The 19,102-nt window shown below is 46.5% G+C and overlaps 1 protein-coding gene across 1 annotated transcript in view; it reads left to right on the top strand.

The window, feature by feature from the left end:
* Positions 1–3,533: 3,533 nt before the first annotated feature.
* The window catches only part of gabrg3 (gamma-aminobutyric acid type A receptor subunit gamma3), a gene marked incomplete at both ends in the record, with an annotated part of 73,188 nt that continues 57,619 nt past the window's right edge, over positions 3,534–19,102 (top strand). Inside the window, 2 exons of the mRNA XM_080505923.1 lie at positions 3,534–3,627; positions 11,253–11,320. Coding sequence (XP_080362049.1) covers positions 3,534–3,627; positions 11,253–11,320 — 162 coding nt within the window. The remainder of the gene's footprint in view (positions 3,628–11,252; positions 11,321–19,102) is intronic.

Raw genomic sequence — 19,102 nt, 5'->3', positions numbered from 1 at the left:
GCTAAAAGAACTGCTAAAAGCAGCTGTAATGCTAGAAGAGCTGCTAAAAGAACTGCTAAAAGCAGCTGTAATGCTAAAAGAGCAACTAAAAGCAGCTGTAATGCTAAAAGAGCTGCTAAAAGAACTGCTAAAAGCAGCTGTAATGCTAAAAGAGTTGCTAAAAGAGCAACTAAAAGCAGCTGTAATGCTAAAAGAGCTGCTAAAAGAACTGCTAAAAGCAGCTGTAATGCTAAAAGAGCTGCTAAAAGAACTGCTAAAAGCAGCTGTAATGCTAAAAGAGCAACTAAAAGCAGCTGTAATGCTAAAAGAGCTGCTAAAAGAACTGCTAAAAGCAGCTGTAATGCTAAAAGAGCTGCTAAAAGAACTGCTAAAATCAGCTGTAATGCTAAAAGAGCAACTAAAAGCAGCTGTAATGCTAAAAGAGCTGCTAAAAGCAGCTGTAATGTTAAAAGACCTGCTAAAAGCAGCTGTAATGCTAAAAGAGCAACTAAAAGCAGCTGTAATGCTAAAAGAGCTGCTAAAAGCAGCTGTAATGCTAAAAGAGCTGCTAAAAGAACTGCTAAAAGCAGCTGTAATGCTAAAAGAGTTGCTAAAAGAGCAACTAAAAGCAGCTGTAATGCTAAAAGAGCTGCTAAAAGAACTGCTAAAAGCAGCTGTAATGCTAAAAGAGCTGCTAAAAGAACTGCTAAAAGCAGCTGTAATGCTAAAAGAGCAACTAAAAGCAGCTGTAATGCTAAAAGAGCTGCTAAAAGAACTGCTAAAAGCAGCTGTAATGCTAAAAGAGTTGCTAAAAGAGCAACTAAAAGCAGCTGTAATGCTAAAAGAGCTGCTAAAAGAGCTGCTAAAAGCAGCTGTAATGCTAAAAGAGTTGCTAAAAGCAGCTAGTAGCCGAGCCATTAACGCTAGCTGCTAAGCACAGCAGCTTCCGGCTCCTTACATTCACATGAGGCTTTCAGCAGCTCCAGTCAGCTTGGAGGTGAAGTTCAGCACGAATGACCGACTCACCTCGTTTCCGTCGTTCAGCTCGCAGCCCGAGTCAGTTCGATTCAATCGTTCAGCTCACATGACCGAGTCAGTTCAAAGAGTCATTCACTGAATCGGTCAGTAGCACTTCCACTGTGTCGTTCACCTGGTGAGCGGTGAGGCTCCGCCCCTCCCTCACCTGAAAATCTGCAGCGGCGCTCAGAAAGTTTCTGAGCACAAAAACCCACGTTGTTTGTTTCACGAAGCTTGTAGAGAAAAATACATGAATAATACATGGATAAACACACAATAAACAATGTTAAAATACCACTGTAGCAGGTATTGTGTTACATTTAATATTGTCCCCTATACTTAGTTCTGCCCTATGAACGTCACATTATTTATTGATACTAGTAAAAAAAGAAAATCAGAATGTTGGAAGGAAAAAAAACTATAAAATCATATGTATACATTAATATATACTGTATATCTGCCATTCTGGATGCCAGGTATTTATTCAGTTTAATCATTTATCAAATTTATTTTCTGATTCAACTAAACCTCAGAAACAACACACATAATCTAGAATAAGGAGACCAGGACCACTAAAAACTAGTGTGTACTTATTGTGTATTTTCCTCAGAAGTGTTTCATCATTTTACTATGAACACATGATTCTCCTCCTGGTTCATGTTGCAGTTCAGCCTCCAGGTCCTGGAGCGGGTGGAAATAGTGCGCATGCTCAACTGAATCAAATGAATCAAATGACTCAAAAAAACGATTCACTTGGATGAACGACTCAAAACCTGTCAGTCCGTTCAAGGTGTCGGGTGTGTCGTCACTCCCTCCTGCTCTGTCACGGAAGCGCACCTGCAGCTGCTGCTCATTTCCTCCCTCTCCCACTGCGTCAGTCATTACCGTAATGTATGTGATAGCATCAGAAAGCTTCTCCCTCTCCCACTGCGTCAGTCATTACCGTAATGTGTGTGATAGCATCAGAAAGCTTCTCCCTCTCCCACTGCGTCAGTCATTACCGTAATGTATGTGATAGCATCAGAAAGCTTCTCCCTCTCCCACTGCGTCAGTCATTACCGTAATGTATGTGATAGCATCGGAAAGTTTCTCCTCTCCCACTGCGTCAGTCATTACCGTAATGTATGTGATAGCATCGGAAAGTTTCTCCCTCTCCCACTGCGTCAGTCATTACCGCAATGTATGTGATAGCATCAGAAAGTTTCTCCCTCTCCCACTGCGTCAGTCATTACCGTAATGTATGTGATAGCATCAGAAAGTTTCTCCCTCTCCCACTGCGTCAGTCATTACCGTAATGTATGTGATAGCATCAGAAAGTTTCGTAGTGGCGAGGAGTTATGGTAATTTGAAATATAGACGTACCGCGGTGTCCCCGGTGATCACAGGTTTTAGAAGGGTTGAAGTGAGAAGCTGAGATTAGTCCTCGATTATGAAGAAAACACACAGTAAACCAAAACTGGTCTGAAAAAACACAAATGTTGTAAAATAATTGGTTTGATCTGCATCTATTGTTTAATTACCTGGACAGAATGTGATTTCGATTCATATGGACAACTGCCCAGCATGTTGTGAGGACCTTTCGTGTTTGTGTCTTTCTTCACTGCTCTTGTTGTTTTTTTATATACTGCAAAACAGGAGGCCCGCAAATAATAGATAGTGAGACCAAACGTGTTGTTCCCAGCGCCGTCAGTTTGTGCTGAGGCGACAGTTAACAGGTGCGTCGTGGCACCGCCGCACGTTATTCAGTGGTGGGGAAGAAAGAACAAGAAAACTAGTCCAAGACTATGTGTGCGCAGGTGTACGAGCCACTCCGAGAAGTGCAAAGTAATCGTTCTGGAGGAGAAGCAGCCTGAACCACACAAGAGTTCCTTGATGAATGTGCGTCTTTAGAGGAGGACGTCTGAGCGCGCGCACCTGGCGCCGGGAGAAGCACCGGGGCGGCGCTGCGAGCCTTCCTCTTCTGCGGCTCCAAAACACACTTCGGTCCAGAAGGGATCTGTTGTGCAAACGCCTTGTTTTGAGCGATGAGGCGTGTTTTTACTGGATTACAAACCATGAGGCGCTTCTCCTGGTCTGAGCAGCAGCAGCAGCGGCGGTGACCAGCGGTGGCCAGCGGCGGCGGTGACCAGCGGTGACCAGCGGTGACCAGCGGCGGCGGCGGACACGCGCAGAAAGACAGCGCAGCGCCTCTTCTTCTGGGAGAAACATGACACCCACACTCCTGGCGTGCGTCTTACTCCTGTCAGTCGTTTACACATGGTGAGTAGGTGCGACGTGTTCTGCACACTCGTAGTGTTCTGCAACTTCAGAAACTTCAGAAACGAGAAACGTTGCACGTTTGCGTTTTGGACGGCGCGTCAGAATTAATTCAAACTTCGCTCCAAGTTTCCGGAGTGAAAACTCTCAATTGGGGAGTGGTTGTGTGTCCGGGCTGGTTTGCCTCCCTGCTCCTTCCAACCACCTTCTTGCATTTGCACCTTTGCAGCTCTAAAACATTTGAAAACGAGGAGGACTACGAGGACGTGACTGTGAAGCAGATGCTTGCGCCCAAACCTCAACAAACACACGCCACGGAAATACTCGATACTTTACTGAAGGAATATGACAAGAAGCTGCGCCCGGATATTGGAGGTGAGCCTCACTTTTTTTTTTTTTTTTTAACTTACACCTGCTTTGCAGACTACAAGTGCAAATCTCATGCATCCAAAGAGGTTAGTGCCGGTCTGCTGAGCCCCGAAGCAGCACTAATACCAATCATGTGGGTCACACTTTGTGAAAAGGCTGCTCTCATAATTGTAAGGCACAAAATGAAAAGTCCATTTATTCTGTTCCAGAGGAGAGATTGATTTCAAACAGAGTGTCTAACAAATGGGCACATTGTGCCAAACCAGGCTGCGTGACACGACTCGGGATCAGGTCTGAACAACTGACTCGGGATCAGGTCTGAACAACTGACTCGGGATCAGGTCTGAACAACTGACTCGGGATCAGGTCTGAACAACTGACTCGGGATCAGGTCTGAAGGTGGTGCACTCCAGTTATAGCAGCTTTGAAAAGAAAGAAATAGGAAAATGTTTTCACACGTGAAAACATAGGATTGAGTGATATAGCAAAAAAAAAAAAATACATATATATATATATATTTTTTTTTTTTTGCTATATCACGAGCTCAATCTGAATGGACGGCACACGCTTGTGACGTCAATATATATATATATATATATATATTACCGTGAACACGTCGGAAACCAGGAAACACCCGTTTGTGTTTTATGCCTAAAAACTCTGGCAGCGGAGCATGAAGCCAAATATATGAAGACGGCACCTGGAGACCATACACCATACACCTGGAGACCAGACACCATACACCTGGAGACCAGACACCATACACCTGGAGACCATACACCATACACCTGGAGACCAGACACCATACACCTGGAGACCATACACCATACACCTGGAGACCAGACACCATACACCTGGAGACCAGACACCATACACCTGGAGACCAGACACCATACACCTGGAGACCAGACACCATGCACCTGGAGACCAGACACCATACACCTGGAGACCATACACCATACACCTGGAGACCAGACACCATACACCTGGAGACCAGACACCATACACCTGGAGACCAGACACCACACACCTGGAGACCAGACACCATACACCTGGAGACCATACACCACACACCTGGAGACCATACACCATACACCTGGAGACCAGACACCATACACCTGGAGACCATACACCATACACCTGGAGACCAGACACCATACACCTGGAGACCAGACACCATACACCTGGAGACCATACACCACACACCTGGAGACCATACACCACACACCTGGAGACCATACACCCGTTATGTCAGTAAGCCACTGGAGTTGTTTCATGGTAAACTCCATGAGTATGGCCAACAAGCCGCTCATTTTGTCAGCGCGGCATCAGTAAACAAAAAAGCCTGTTAGCCTCTAGTTGCCCACCACATCGCAAGGTGCATAAAACCTCACACCATAGCAGATTTATTTTGATAATCAGGCGATTGTATGCAGAATGCTGGTGCCAGCAACTCATACATGGTTTATACAGATAAATAAATAAATATTATCAAGTTCTCAATGGTAGTACAATTCGGGGGGGGGGGGCCCTGAAAAAAATTCTGTCCTCTTGGGGGGGCGTGACAGAAAATAATTGAGAACCACTGGTTTTGAGTGTGTAGGCAGCCTGTCCCTTTAAGAGGCTGTACTCCCACATGGAAAGAACCTATATGAGGATATATGCACATATATGAAACCTATATGCAGCATATATGCACATATATGACTATATATATGCTGCATATATGCACATATATGACTATATATATATATATGCTGCATATATGCACATATATGCTGCATATATGCACATATATGACAATATATATGCTGCATATATGCACATAAATGCTGCATATATGCACATATATGACAATATACATGCTGCATATATGCAGCATATATGACCATATATATGCTGCATATATGCACATATATGCCACATCTATGCATATATATGCCACATATAGGCAAAATTGAGGTGCATATATGTGTATATACAGGCCATATAGGTCTCCTGTACTGCTTCTTTATTTCCACATATATATATATAGCCCATATGTGACTTTGGCAACTGTCATATCAAGGCAATAACTAAGAACTAACTAGAAAACAATTATGCAAGAAGAACTTATGTATGTGCGAACACGTGAAATTGGTATCACATGTAATTGGCATGTTATGTAATTTAACTATGGCAATTAAGTGAGCGGAGATGGAAAGCTATGATGTCTACATGTTTTCCAGAAACATTTATAAGGACAATTCTTTCTTGTATGAAGAGAGTGGAAAAGAAGGAAATGTATAACAAAATGGTTCGTCTTTATTTTGTCATTCAAGCCTTTTTTACAATTTCAAGTCACTTCCAGATTCACATTCCAGCTCAGACACGTTCACCGTTATACCCACCAAATGTATAGAGGTTTTAATATAGTTATGTTATAGAAAGAATGGAAATAGACACCCCACCCGTAAAACATATTTTTATTTTATTTGTTTAGAATCATTTGGTTCCAATACAAGGTCTTTTGAGTTGTGTAATTCCTATACTGTCCATTAGACGGCGCATGTCAGGAAGTAAACAGCTTCAACGCATGTGCTCTCTCTTTTCTTCATCACAGGTTGGTAAATACTTAAGATTCACAAATGTAAAGCATATTATCTGGGGTGTAACATGTTAAGGATAATATTGTGTGAGTAAGGAGTCGGAAAACTAAGTTGTACCCGAGTTTTCGAGTGAAATATGAACCGTGTTGATGCCCACATGGAAAGAACCTATATAAACATATATGTTTTAATATAGGTTTTGGATATATGTGGCATATATAAAATTGGCCATTTCCCTATATTTTATGCACATATAGGTACATATATGTACCTATATGCACATTTAGGTACATATATGCATATCGGTACATATATGTGCATATATGTACATATATGCCCTATATTTTATGCTCATGGTTGGAGTTACCTCCTGTTGTGAAACAGGTTGGAGTTACCCCTCTTCCTCTGGTTGGAGTTACCTCCTGTTGTGAAACAGGCTGCAGTTACCCCTCTTCCTCTGGTTGTTACCTCCTGTTGTGAAACAGACTGGAGTTACCCCTCTTCCTCTGGTTGGAGTTACCTCCTGTTGTGAAACAGGCTGCAGTTACCCCTCTTCCTCTGGTTGTTACCTCCTGTTGTGAAACAGGTTGGAGTTACCTCCTGTTGTGAAACAGGTTGGAGTTACCTCCTGTTGTGAAACAGGTTGGAGTTACCCCTCTTCCTCTGGTTGTTACCTCCTGTTGTGAAACAGGTTGGAGTTACCTCCTGTTGTGAAACAGGTTGGAGTTACACCTCTTCCTCTGGTTGTTACCTCCTGTTGTGAAACAGGCTGCAGTTTTCCCCTCTTCCTCTGGTTGTTACCTCCTGTTGTGAAACAGGCTGCAGTTTTCCCCTCTTCCTCTGGTTGTTACCTCCTGTTGTGAAACAGGCTGCAGTTTTCCCCTCTTCCTCTGGTTGTTACCTCCTGGTGTGAAACAGGCTGCAGTTACCCCTCTTCCTCTGGTTGTTACCTCCTGGTGTGAAACAGGCTGCAGTTACCCCTCTTCCTCTGGTTGTTACCTCCTGTTGTGAAACAGACTGGAGTTACCCCTCTTCCTCTGGTTGGAGTTACCTCCTGTTGTGAAACAGGTTGGAGTTACCCCTTTTCCTCTGGTTGTTACCTCCTGTTGTGAAACAGGCTGGAGTTACCCCTCTTCCTCTGGTTGTTACCTCCTGTTGTGAAACAGACTGGAGTTACCCCTTTTCCTCTGGTTGTTACCTCCTGTTGTGAAACAGACTGGAGTTACCCCTTTTCCTCTGGTTGTTACCTCCTGTTGTGAAACAGGTTGGAGTTACCTCCTGTTGTGAAACAGGCTGCAGTTACCCCTCTTCCTCTGGTTGTTACCTCCTGTTGTGAAACAGGTTGGAGTTACCCCTCTTCCTCTGGTTGTTACCTCCTGTTGTGAAACAGGTTGGAGTTACCCCTCTTCCCCTGGTTGTTACCTCCTGTTGTGAAACAGGTTGGAGTTACCTCCTGTTGTGAAACAGGTTGGAGTTACCCCTCTTCCCCTGGTTGTTACCTCCTGTTGTGAAACAGGTTGGAGTTACCCCTCTTCCTCTGGTTGTTACCTCCTGTTGTGAAACAGGCTGGAGTTACCCCTTGTTGGGATCTGCAGGACCACAGAAAGTTTGTTCATTTCTGGGGAGAGACAATATTCATTTGTCATGAGACGCAGTCATGACATGAATTCTGACCCAGGAATGTTATGACCTTTCACACCTAGAGTGGGGAAGGGGGGGGACATTCTCCAGGACCTTCCTCCCCCCCTTTCTGCTCAAGACTCTCCCCCATGCAATCAGCCAGTCACTGATTGGTTGAAGCTCTCAGGCTTCGACACCTCTGAAGTCACACGTGGACAAAAGGCTTTCACCCAGCCTCCATTCAGAGTCTCTTGCAATGAAAACTCCAAGGAGGTGGGTTGCTGACGAGCTGCTCCCAGCAGCTCAACTCACCCAGCGTTTGCACACAGCTAACACCAGACGCTCTTGCAACCAGAGGCCTTCACTCCTCAACTCTTCGGCTGACCCAACCACGAGGGTCAGACCTTCCCCTGATCCAGAGACCAGCACCCAGAGTCTGCTCTCCAGGGAAACCAACCGGTTTCTCCAGGACGGACCAGGGAAACGACGCCTCACAGAACTTCTTTGTGTTTTTCCTGAACAAGCAGGAGAACCATCACAGACCTGAGAGACCAGCTCCTCAGTCTGGACAAAAGGAACAACCAGGAGCTGCAAAGAAGGACTCCTGAATCATCAACTTCATCTTCTTCTCCTCAGCCTGCAGAACCAGCAACCACAGTTAGCAGGAGGTGCTAACTACAGGAGAAGACACCAGCTTCCCTCCAGCAGGACAACAACTGAACTCCTTCAAGGAAGTGGGAACAACAACTGGGCTTTACCTGAGATTAGTTAAACCTGATGCTATGATAGAACTGTTTAACTTTATGAAGATGTGTCGATTCTGTTACCGTGATCGCGTTCTGATGATAATGATATTAGGAGCAGTTATCAACTTGTAAACCAACGTTAGCTCTGCCACAGACACAGGGTCTGCATGCTAATCTGCTTTACTAACTAGTTAACTCACAATCCTACACATATCACATCAAAGACAACATCACACAGTAACTGAACACCATCTGACGACTCCTGACGTTTTACAAAACAAGTCTCATTCACATCAACTCATTCTAGAAATGGTCCTTTAGCAGAGACACACAGGAAGCAGATGCTAAAGACTAGCTTCCATGTTCCATTGTTCTCCAGCACATGGTGGAGACCCAGGACAGACCTCCTGTTCTCTGACAACTTCCATTTGGAATGTAGTTTCTTGTGATCCGCCATCTTGTTTTGTAGTTCCATCACACGTCACACACACACACACTCCCTCCAACTCTCTCTCTCTCTTTCTCTCTCCACACACACACACACATGCACCTACACACACCCAGCTGTATATAGGTAGTTAGAATCTGTGTTTTATTTGTTTTCATTGTTAATAAATATAATGTTTGGAATCATACTTGCTGTGTTATTAATGAGCACAAAGGAGAATGAAATGTCGACTCTTCTGTGTCAAGAACTCCAAAATCCTTCAAGCTTTACTGTTAATTCTGGTAATTGTAATTAATGTAACTATTAATTCAACTTCGTGATGAACTGTTTAGTATATCTTATGAGACTGATAGAACTGAACTGACTATCATTTCCTGTTAAGACAGTGGAGCTCCGAGGTTCTGATACACATCAGATTACATTTCAATGACATAATTAATAACTATCTTTGATAATTATTAATCATTATCGATAGCCAACCAAAACATAAATAGTGATCCATATGAGGTAGTAAATCCCTACATAATGGCCCCAACACCCTCTTCCTCTGGTTGTTACCTCCTGTTGTGAAACAGGTTGGAGTTACCCCTCTTCCTCTGGTTGGAGTTACCTCCTGTTGTGAAACAGGTTGGAGTTACCTCCTGTTGTGAAACAGGTTGGAGTTACCTCCTGTTGTGAAACAGGTTGGAGTTACCCCTCTTCCTCTGGTTGGAGTTACCTCCTGTTGTGAAACAGGTTGGAGTTACCTCCTGTTGTGAAACAGGTTGGAGTTACCCCTCTTCCTCTGGTTGGAGTTACCTCCTGTTGTGAAACAGGTTGGAGTTACCCCTCTTCCTCTGGTTGTTACCTCCTGTTGTAAAACAGGTTGGAGTTACCCCTCTTCCTCTGGTTGTTACCTCCTGTTGTGAAACAGGTTGGAGTTACCTCCTGTTGTGAAACAGGTTGGAGTTGCCCCTCTTCCTCTGGTTGTTACCTCCTGTTGTGAAACAGGCTGGAGTTACCCCTCTTCCTCTGGTTGTTACCTCCTGTTGTGAAACAGGCTGGAGTTACCCCTCTTCCTCTGGTTGTTACCTCCTGTTGTGAAACAGGCTGCAGTTACCCCTCTTCCTCTGGTTGGAGTGACCTCCCGTCGTGAAACGGAAAACCCCGCATTTCCCTCAACTCGGTGTTAATTAACCTGGGGTAATCGATAAACCTGCTTCGTGAAACGGACCTCTGGTGGTGACTGTGGGGATGGGTTGGATGGTGTTGTCATGAGTTTCTCCAAACTACCAACTAAATGGCAAATTAAAAAAGGAATGGTGGCCTACAGTTGGCTCACTGGCCGCAGTTTGGACATCCCTGCTCTAACGTCTCCACCTCCTGATTATGTACTGGACAGCAACAGGAGGAGAGTCCCGTTATACTGTGGAAGATCAGAAGAACCAGTCACTGGTGAGGCGGCGGTAGTACATTCGTTCGTAGCAAGGGACAACTGAAAACACTCTCGGGAGAGAACGGGAGCACAGCGGAGGAAACAAGGGTGAAACAATAATACACTAAACTGAACTGTTGATTGAGCACCTGAGAAATAAAATCAACAAAACTCATCAATCCAGGAGAGAGACAGTTGAACACAATTTCTTTTCTTTTCTGCACATCTGCTGCTGTGCATCACATTCCCACTGCTGATGAGCTTTGCTTCCACTCATCAGGTACTGGTCTCTTTCATTTCTGCCGTCATCTACCACCTTTGGGTGATGTAGACTTGGTAAGCGGTCGCATTGATAGATGCTGTGGCGGTCAGATTATCACATAATTGCATTTGACAGGCTTTCCTCTGTGTATTTCAGTTTGCAATCAGTCAGTGCGGCTACAAGCCTGCTGGACTGGACTTATGTACCTGAAGCTTCCTTTTATGCTCTGGTATTCTGTATGGCTCTACTAAGTGCATATAAGTTAATTTATACATGGGTTCATAATTATTGTATTCAAGGATACACTTACACTGTGTTTATTCTCAGTATTTTGTGCATTATTGTAATGTGTGATCATTATTAATGGCCATAGCTGCCTGTGGAGTCCCTCATGCAGCAGCCACTCAATCAATCCTGAATGACTTTGAACATTATGGCTTCATAAACCCAACTTTACTTTTACTTGTTTTACTAAAGGAGCATGTATATATTTGAATGAAAGTCTTTATCTCTGTAATTTAATTAATTTCTCTTCTCCCCCCCCCTCTGCTAGTCAAACCAACTCTCATTGATGTTGACATAAACGTGAACAGTATCGGGCCGGTGTCTTCGATAAACATGGTAAGACAATCTTTTTACTTAAGTTCTGCACACTGAATGACCTCTTTACTGAGTGTGAACAGTGAGATTCTCGTGTGTGTAAAAGTAATGTGTGATGCAAAGGTGGAAGCCAATTCTGTGGGATTTAGACAGAGTGCAGACAGGGTGTTAAACAGTGAAAAGTGTGTGCTATATGCTTGAGAACTGGTAATGGCGGTGCTCGGGTGATGCATATCTATTCTGATGAGAACTGAATGCATGATGAGAACACACCTGTAATAAAAAAAATCCTTATATTCTGCAAAATTGTGAGCTTGGGGTTTCAATAATTTGTGAACAAAATTATACAAAAGCGAAATCCCGAAAACAGTTTTTTTCTCTCACACATTAAAACGTGATAACCCTAAAGCCCTTGTGCAAGCAACATCATATTAGATGTCATCATACAATGTCATATAGTATCGTGCTCTGGTAAAACACAACCAACAAAACAAGCAAAATGACTACGTGAAGACGACTAGAGTTATTTTGACTTATTTTTTAAAGTAAAAGCTTCTAACAAGTCATAAATATCTCATTCGAATGAAATGATGATATATTGGACTATTTAGCATTGAGCTAACAATTACAGTGACAAGAGAAGCTCCTTGTGATCCCTGTGCAGAAGTGTGATCTCATATATCCATAACTGAGTCTGTGTAGGGATTTCTTACCTCATAAGGATCACTATTTATGTTGTGGTTGGCTATCGATAATGATTAATAATCATCCAAGATAGTTATTAATTATGCTATTGAAATTTAATCTGATGTGTATCAGATACCTCGGAGCACCACCTTAAATTCAATTAATTACAATTACCAGAATTAACAGTAAAGCTTGAAGGATTTTGGAGTTCTTGACACAGAAGAGGTGGAGGGAGTGTGTGTGGAGAGAAAAGAGAGATAGAGAGGTGGAGGGAGTGTGTGTGTGTGTGGAGAGAGAAAGAGAGAGAGAGAGAGGTGGAGGGAGTGTGTGTGTGAGACGTGTGACGAACTACAAAACAAGATGGCGGATCACAAGAAACTCCATTCCAATGTTTGTTATCAGAGCAGGAAGTCTGTCCTGGGTCTCCACCATGTGCTGGAGAACAATGGAACATGGAAGCTAGTCTTTAGCGTCTGCTTCCTGTGTGTCTCTGCTAAAGGACCATTTCTAGAATGACTTGATGTGAATGAGACTTGTTTTGTAAAACGTCAGGAGTCGTCAGATGGTGTTCAGTTACTGTGTGATGTTGTCTTTGATGTGATATGTGTAGGATTGTGAGTTAACAAGTTAGTAAAGCAAAGATTAGCATGCAGACCCTGTGTCTGTGGCAGAGCTAACGTTGGTTTACAGGTTGATCACTGCTCCTAATATCATTATCTATAGAACTCAATCACTGTAACAGAACCAACACATCTTCATAAAGTTAAACAGTTCTATCATAGCATCAGGTTTAACTAATCTCAGGTAAAGCCCAGTTGTTGTTCCCACTTCCTTGAAGGAGTTCAGTTGTTGTCCTGCTGGAGGGAAGCTGGTGTCTTCTCCTGTAGTTAGCACCTCCTGCTAACTGTGGTTGCTGGTTCTGCAGGCTGAGGAGAAGAAGATGAAGTTGATGTTTCAGGAGTCCTTCTTTGCAGCGCCTGGTTGTTCCTTTAGTTCAGACTGAGGAGCTGGTCGCTCAGGTCTGTGATGGTTTTCCTGCTGGTTGAGGAAAACACAAAGAAGTTCTGTGAGGCGTCGTTTCCCTGGTCCGTCCTGGAGGAACTGCTTGGTTTTCCTGGTTGATGGGAGATCAGACTCTGGGTGCTGGTCTCTGGCCTCTGATGTTAGCTGTATGCTAACACTGGGTGAGTTGCCTCCAGCAACCTCCTCCTCCATTGAAGAACAGGCGCAAAAGCCTTCTTGAGAGAATCTCTCCAAACACTTTTGATGAAGATTGGGGGATTCGAAGGTGTGAAATCCTGAGAGCTTTTCTCTGCACTCTCCGTCTGGTGCTTCCGGGTTGGGGCATAGTTAGGGTGCAGGGTTGGTGGCATCCGGCCCTGGTGGCCACGGTCCCCAGGGTGGTACTACAGGCCCCCCCACAACAGTTCCAACCACACCCAGTGGACAAACCACACACACACACACTCACACACACACACACGCGCGCACGCATTCCACAGTTCCAGTCCTCATCGATGAGATTTGCTGCTAAATCATGTTTTTTTTTGTTTGTTTTGTTTTTGTTATCGTTGTTGTTGTGTGTTTTGTTGTATTGCCTACCTGCTAATTTATACTCTTGCTAGAAAATCATATTACTGTCTTGAGAGGTGGATAAAGCTGGATGATAAGCAGGATAGAAGATGGATGGATAGTTTAATTTATTAAGTTTCAATTATATATATGTGATGTATATGTAACAAAATGCTAATAGATGGAGGGTCTTACAAATATTTGTTTAATCTTTTAGGGACTCTGCAACTGATATGTTTATGTTTATACAATTAATAAAAATGGCTTGGATTTATATAGCACTTTATTCAGGCTGACTCAAAGTACTACAGATACCATTGTTCATTCACACGAGTGGTGGTAAGCTATGTTGTAGCCACAGCTAGCCTGGGGCATGCCGACAGAGGCGTGGCTGCCATTTTGCGCCAACTGACCACCACCATGATACATGCATTCTTTTCGCCTTGTATCTCCTCCCACTTGGAGAGATTTTTAAAAAGCATGGCATGTCTTACCGTTTTTATGCAGATGACTGCCAAATTTACATGCCTATTGCCAAAAATGAGCACAGCCCCCTGACACCCCTGCTCCACTGTCTAGGTGACATTGAGGCTTGGTTAGCCCAGAATTTTTTAAAACTGAATGAGGGAAAAACTGAACTGATGGTATTTGGATCAGCCCTCACGGACTTGGGATCACTCGGAAATTATTTGCATCCCAAAGTCACCAGCCTTGGCGTCACCATAGACAGTGATTTTAGATTTGATAAACAGATCCATGGCATTTTAAAATCGGGCTTTTATCATCTTCGACTTTTATCTAAGGTTAAGCCGTTTTTATCTTTTAATCTTTTTGAGCAAGTCGTGCACGCTTTTATTTCTTCTCGTCTGGACTACTGCAACGCACTTTATTCTGGCATTAGCCACAACGCACTTTATTCTGGCGTTAGCCACAAAGCACTTTCCCGCTTGCAGTTAGTCCAGAACGCTGCGGCACGACTTTTAACAGGGACCAAAAAACCAGAACACATTACCCCTATCCTCGCATCTTTGCACTGGCTCCCTGTTCATTTCACAATTGATTTTAAAATGTTATTGTTTGTTTTTAAAGCTTTGAATGGACTGGCCCCTCAGTACATTACAGACCTCATTCAGTTGGGGTGTGGCTCCCCGGGGGGTTTTGTCGGGGCCTCCCTGGGTCCGGTGGGTCGCTGGGTACTGGAGTGGCGGCATCCGACCCTGGCGGCCTCGGGCCCCGGGGTGGTGCTGCGGGCCCCCCCACAACAGTTCCATTCACTTCCAGAGGACAAAACAAACACACACACACACACACACACACACACACACACACACACACACACACACACACACAGAAACACACACACACACAGAAACACACTTCCACTCCTCATTGACGATTTGCTGCTGATTTTTCTTATTTTCTGCTTTTGTTCTGTCAATTATCAACATGATATTGTAGTTTGTTTGTTTTTTTGTTTTTTTTGTACTTGTTTTTGTTTTGTTTTTTCTTTCTTCTTTTCTTTTTTTTGTAAAACAAAGAACTTCCTTTTTGTTTTTGCTTTTGTTATCATTGTTGTGATTATTTTGGTTTTTGCTCTGTTGCTGCTCAGGCTGGTTTAATCTCATGACGGTTGGAAAATATTTGGATCACTGTGATTATTGTATTAAAAAAAAAATGTAGCACTAAGTCTTTCTCTCTCCTCTCCTCTCCTCTCCTCTCCTCCCACGTAGTGAAAGTCCATCCATCCATCCATCCATTTTCTACCGCTTTATCCGGGGCCGGGTCGCGGAGGCAGCAGTCCGAGCAGAGTTGCCCAGACTTCCCTCACCCCAGACTCTTCCTCCAGCTCTTCTGGTGGAACCCCAAGGCGTTCCCAGGCCATAGAGAGACATAGTCCCTCCAGATGTCCTGGGTCTGCCACAAGGCCTCCTACCGGAGGGACATGCCCGGAACACCTCCCTCGGGAGGCGTCCGGGGGGCATCCGAAATAGATGCCCGAGCCACCTCAGCTGGCTCCTCTCGATGTGGAGGAGCAGCGGCTCTACTCCGAGCTCCTCCCTGGTGACTGAGCTCCTCACCCTATCTTTAAGGGTGACTGAGCTCCTCACCCTATCTCTAAGGGTGACTGAGCTCCTCCCCCTATCTCTAAGGGTGACTGAGCCCCTCACCCTATCTCTAAGGGTGACGCCCAGCCACCCTTCGGAGGAAGCTCATTTCAGCCGCTTGTATCCGGGATCTCGTTCTTTCGGTCATGACCCATAGTTCATGACCATAGGTGAGGGGAGGAACGAAGATCGACCGGTAAATCGAGAGCTTCGCTTTTTGGCTCAGCTCCTTCTTCACCACGACGGACCGATACAACGTCCGCATAACTGCAGACGCTGCACCGATCCGCCTGTCGATCTCACGCTCCATCTTCCCCCCACTCGTGAACAAGACCCCAAGATACTTGAACTCCTCCACTTGGGACAAGGGCACTCCACCGACCTGGAGGGGGCAAGCCACCTTGTTCTGGTGGAGAACCATGGCCTCGGATTTAGAGGTGCTGATCTTCATCCCAGCTGCTTCACACTCGGCTGTGAACCGTGTCAGTGCACGCTGGAGATCCAGGCTTGATGGGGCCAACAGAACCACATCATCCGCAAATAGAGATGAGATTCTGTGGTCCCCAAGCTGGACCCCCCCCGGCCCCCGGCTGTGCCTAGAAATTCTGTCCATATATGTGATGAACAGAACCGGTGATAAAGGACACCCCTGCCGGAGGCCAACGTGAACTGGGAACAGGTCCGACTTACTGCCGGCAATGCGAACCAAACTCCTACTCCGGGAATACAAAGACCGAACAGCCCTCAACAAGGGACCCTGGACTCCGTACTCCCGGAGCACCCCCCACAGGACATCTCGGGGGACGCGGTCGAACGCCTTCTCCAGATCCACAAAACACATGTGGACTGGTTGGGCGAACTCCCACGAACCCTCAAGCACCTGGTGGAGGGTATAGAGCTGGTCCAGTGTTCCACCATCAGGAGAACCTGGTGGAGGGTATAGAGCTGGTCCAGTGTTCCACCATCAGGAGAACCTGGTGGAGGATATAGAGCTGGTCCAGTGTTCCACCATCAGGAGAACCTGGTGGAGGGTATAGAGCTGGTCCAGTGTTCCACCATCAGGAGAACCTGGTGGAGGGTATAGAGCTGGTCCAGTGTTCCACCATCAGGAGAACCTGGTGGAGGGTATAGAGCTGGTCCAGTGTTCCACGACCAGGACGAAAACCGCATTGTTCCTCTTGAATCCGAGGTTGGACTAACGGCCGGACCCTCCTCTCCAGTACCCTGGAATAGACTTTCCCGGGGAGGCTGAGGAGTGTGATCCCTCTGTAGTTGGACCACACCCTCCGATCCCCCTTCTTAAAGAGAGGGACCACCACCCCGGTCTGCCAGTCCAGAGGTACTGTCCCCGCCCGCCACGCAATGTTGCAGAGACGAGTCAGCCACGACAGTCCCTGCACATCCAGAGACTTAAGGAACTCTGGGCGAATCTCATCCACTCCCGGTGCCTTGCCACCGAGGAGCTTCACAACAACCTCGGTGACTTCAGCTTGGGTAATGGACGAGTCCACCTCTGAGAACCCAGTCTCTGCTTCCTCAATGGAAGACGTGGTGGTGGGATTGAGGAGGTCCTCGAAGTATTCCTTCCACCGCCCAACGACATCCCCAGTTGAGGTCAACAGCTCCCCACTTCCACTGTAAACAGTGTTGGTGGAGAACTGCTTCCCCCGCCTGAGGCGCCGGACGGTTTGCCAGAATTTCCTTGAGGCCGACCGAAAGTCCTCCTCCATGGCCTCTCCGAACTCCTCCCAGACCCGAGTTTTTGCCTCCACCACAGCCCGGGCTGCAGCTCGCTTGGCCTGCTGGTACCTGTCGATTGCCTCGGGAGTCCTATGAGCTAACAGTGCCCGGTAGGACTCCTTCTTCAGCTTGACGGCATCCCTTACTTCCGGTTGCCACCACCGGGTTCGGGGATTGACGCCACGACAGGCGCCAGAGACCCTGCGGCCACAGCTCCGAGCAGCAGCTTCGACAATGGAAGTGGAGAACATGGTCCACTCGGACTCAATGTCTCCAACCTCCCTCGGGATCTGTGAGAAGCTCTCCCGGAGGTGGGAGTTGAAGGCTGCGCGGACGGAGGGCTCGGCCAGATGTTCCCAGCAGACCCTCATAACACGTTTGGGCCTGCCGAGTCTATCCGGCCTCCTCCCAGTCCAGCGCATCCAACTCACCACCAGGTGGTGATCAGTTGACAGCTCTGCCCCTCTCTTTACCCGAGTGTCCAAGACACGCGGCCGGAGATCAGATGACACGACCACAAAGTCTATCATTGACCTCTGGCCTAGGGTGTCCTGGTGCCACGTGCACTTATGGACACCCCTGTGCTCGAACATGGTGTTTGTTATGGACAAACTGTGACTGGTACAGAAGTCCAATAACAGAACACCGCTCGGGTTCAGATCGGGGAGGCCGTTCCTCCCAATCACCCCCTTCCAAGTCTCGCTGTCATTGCCCACGTGGGCGTTGAAGTCCCCCAGGAGAACAATGGAGTCCCCAGTTGGGGCACTATCCAGCACCCCTCCCAGGGACTCCAAGAAGGTTGGGTATTCTGAGCTGCTGTTCGGTCCATAGGCCGAGACAACAGTCAGAGACCTGCACTACTTGAAGACGTAGGGACGTGACCCTCTGGTTCACCAGGGTGAACTCCAACACATGGCGGCTGAGCTGCGGGGCCCACTCCAGCCCGCCGCCTTACACCGCAGGCAACTCCAGAGAAGTGGAGTATCCAGCCCCGGTGGAGGAGCTGGGTTCCAGAGTCCAAGCTGTGAGTGGAGGTGAGCCCGACTATATCTAGACGGTATCTCTCAGCCTCCCTCACAAGCTCGGGCTCCTTCCCCCCCAGCGAGGTCACATTCCATGTCCCAAAAGCCAGAGTCCGTGTCCGGGGATCGGGTCGTCGAGGCCCCTGCCGTCGACTGCCACCCAATCCACATTGCACCCAACCCCTACGGCAGCCTCTGTAGGTGGTGGGTCCACAGGAGGATGAGGAGGAGGGGCCCGCGTCGTCCCTTCGGGCTGAGCCCGGCCGAGTCCCGCGGGCAAGAACGCGGCCACCAGGCGCTCGCGTGCGAGCCTCCACCCCGGGCCTGGCTCTAGGGTGTGGCCCCGGCTGCGCCAAACCGGGCGACGTCACCTTGCTCCTCGTGAGTGTGTCCATGGGGTCTTGTGAACTGCTTTTAGTCTGACCCGTCGCCTCGGACCTGTTTGCCTTGGGAGACCCTACTGGGGGGGCAAGCCCCCCGGCAACATAGCTCCGAGGGTCATTCGGGTGCTCAAACTCCCCCACCACGATAAGGTTGCAGTTCAAGGGCGAGCGTAGTGAAAGTACGTAGATATAATTTTAACATAGAATAAATATTTGTCAAAACTGTTATCAAACCATTGGTGTATGATTATGCAAATTTAGCCACACAAATTACTTTAAATAAGTGTTGTTGTT

The sequence above is a fragment of the Blennius ocellaris genome, assembly GCF_963422515.1.
Source record: "Blennius ocellaris genome assembly, chromosome: 12".
Classification (NCBI taxonomy): Eukaryota; Metazoa; Chordata; class Actinopteri; order Blenniiformes; family Blenniidae; genus Blennius; species Blennius ocellaris.
Note: the sequence above shows the minus strand (reverse complement) of the source record. Positions and strands in the feature narration are given on the sequence as shown.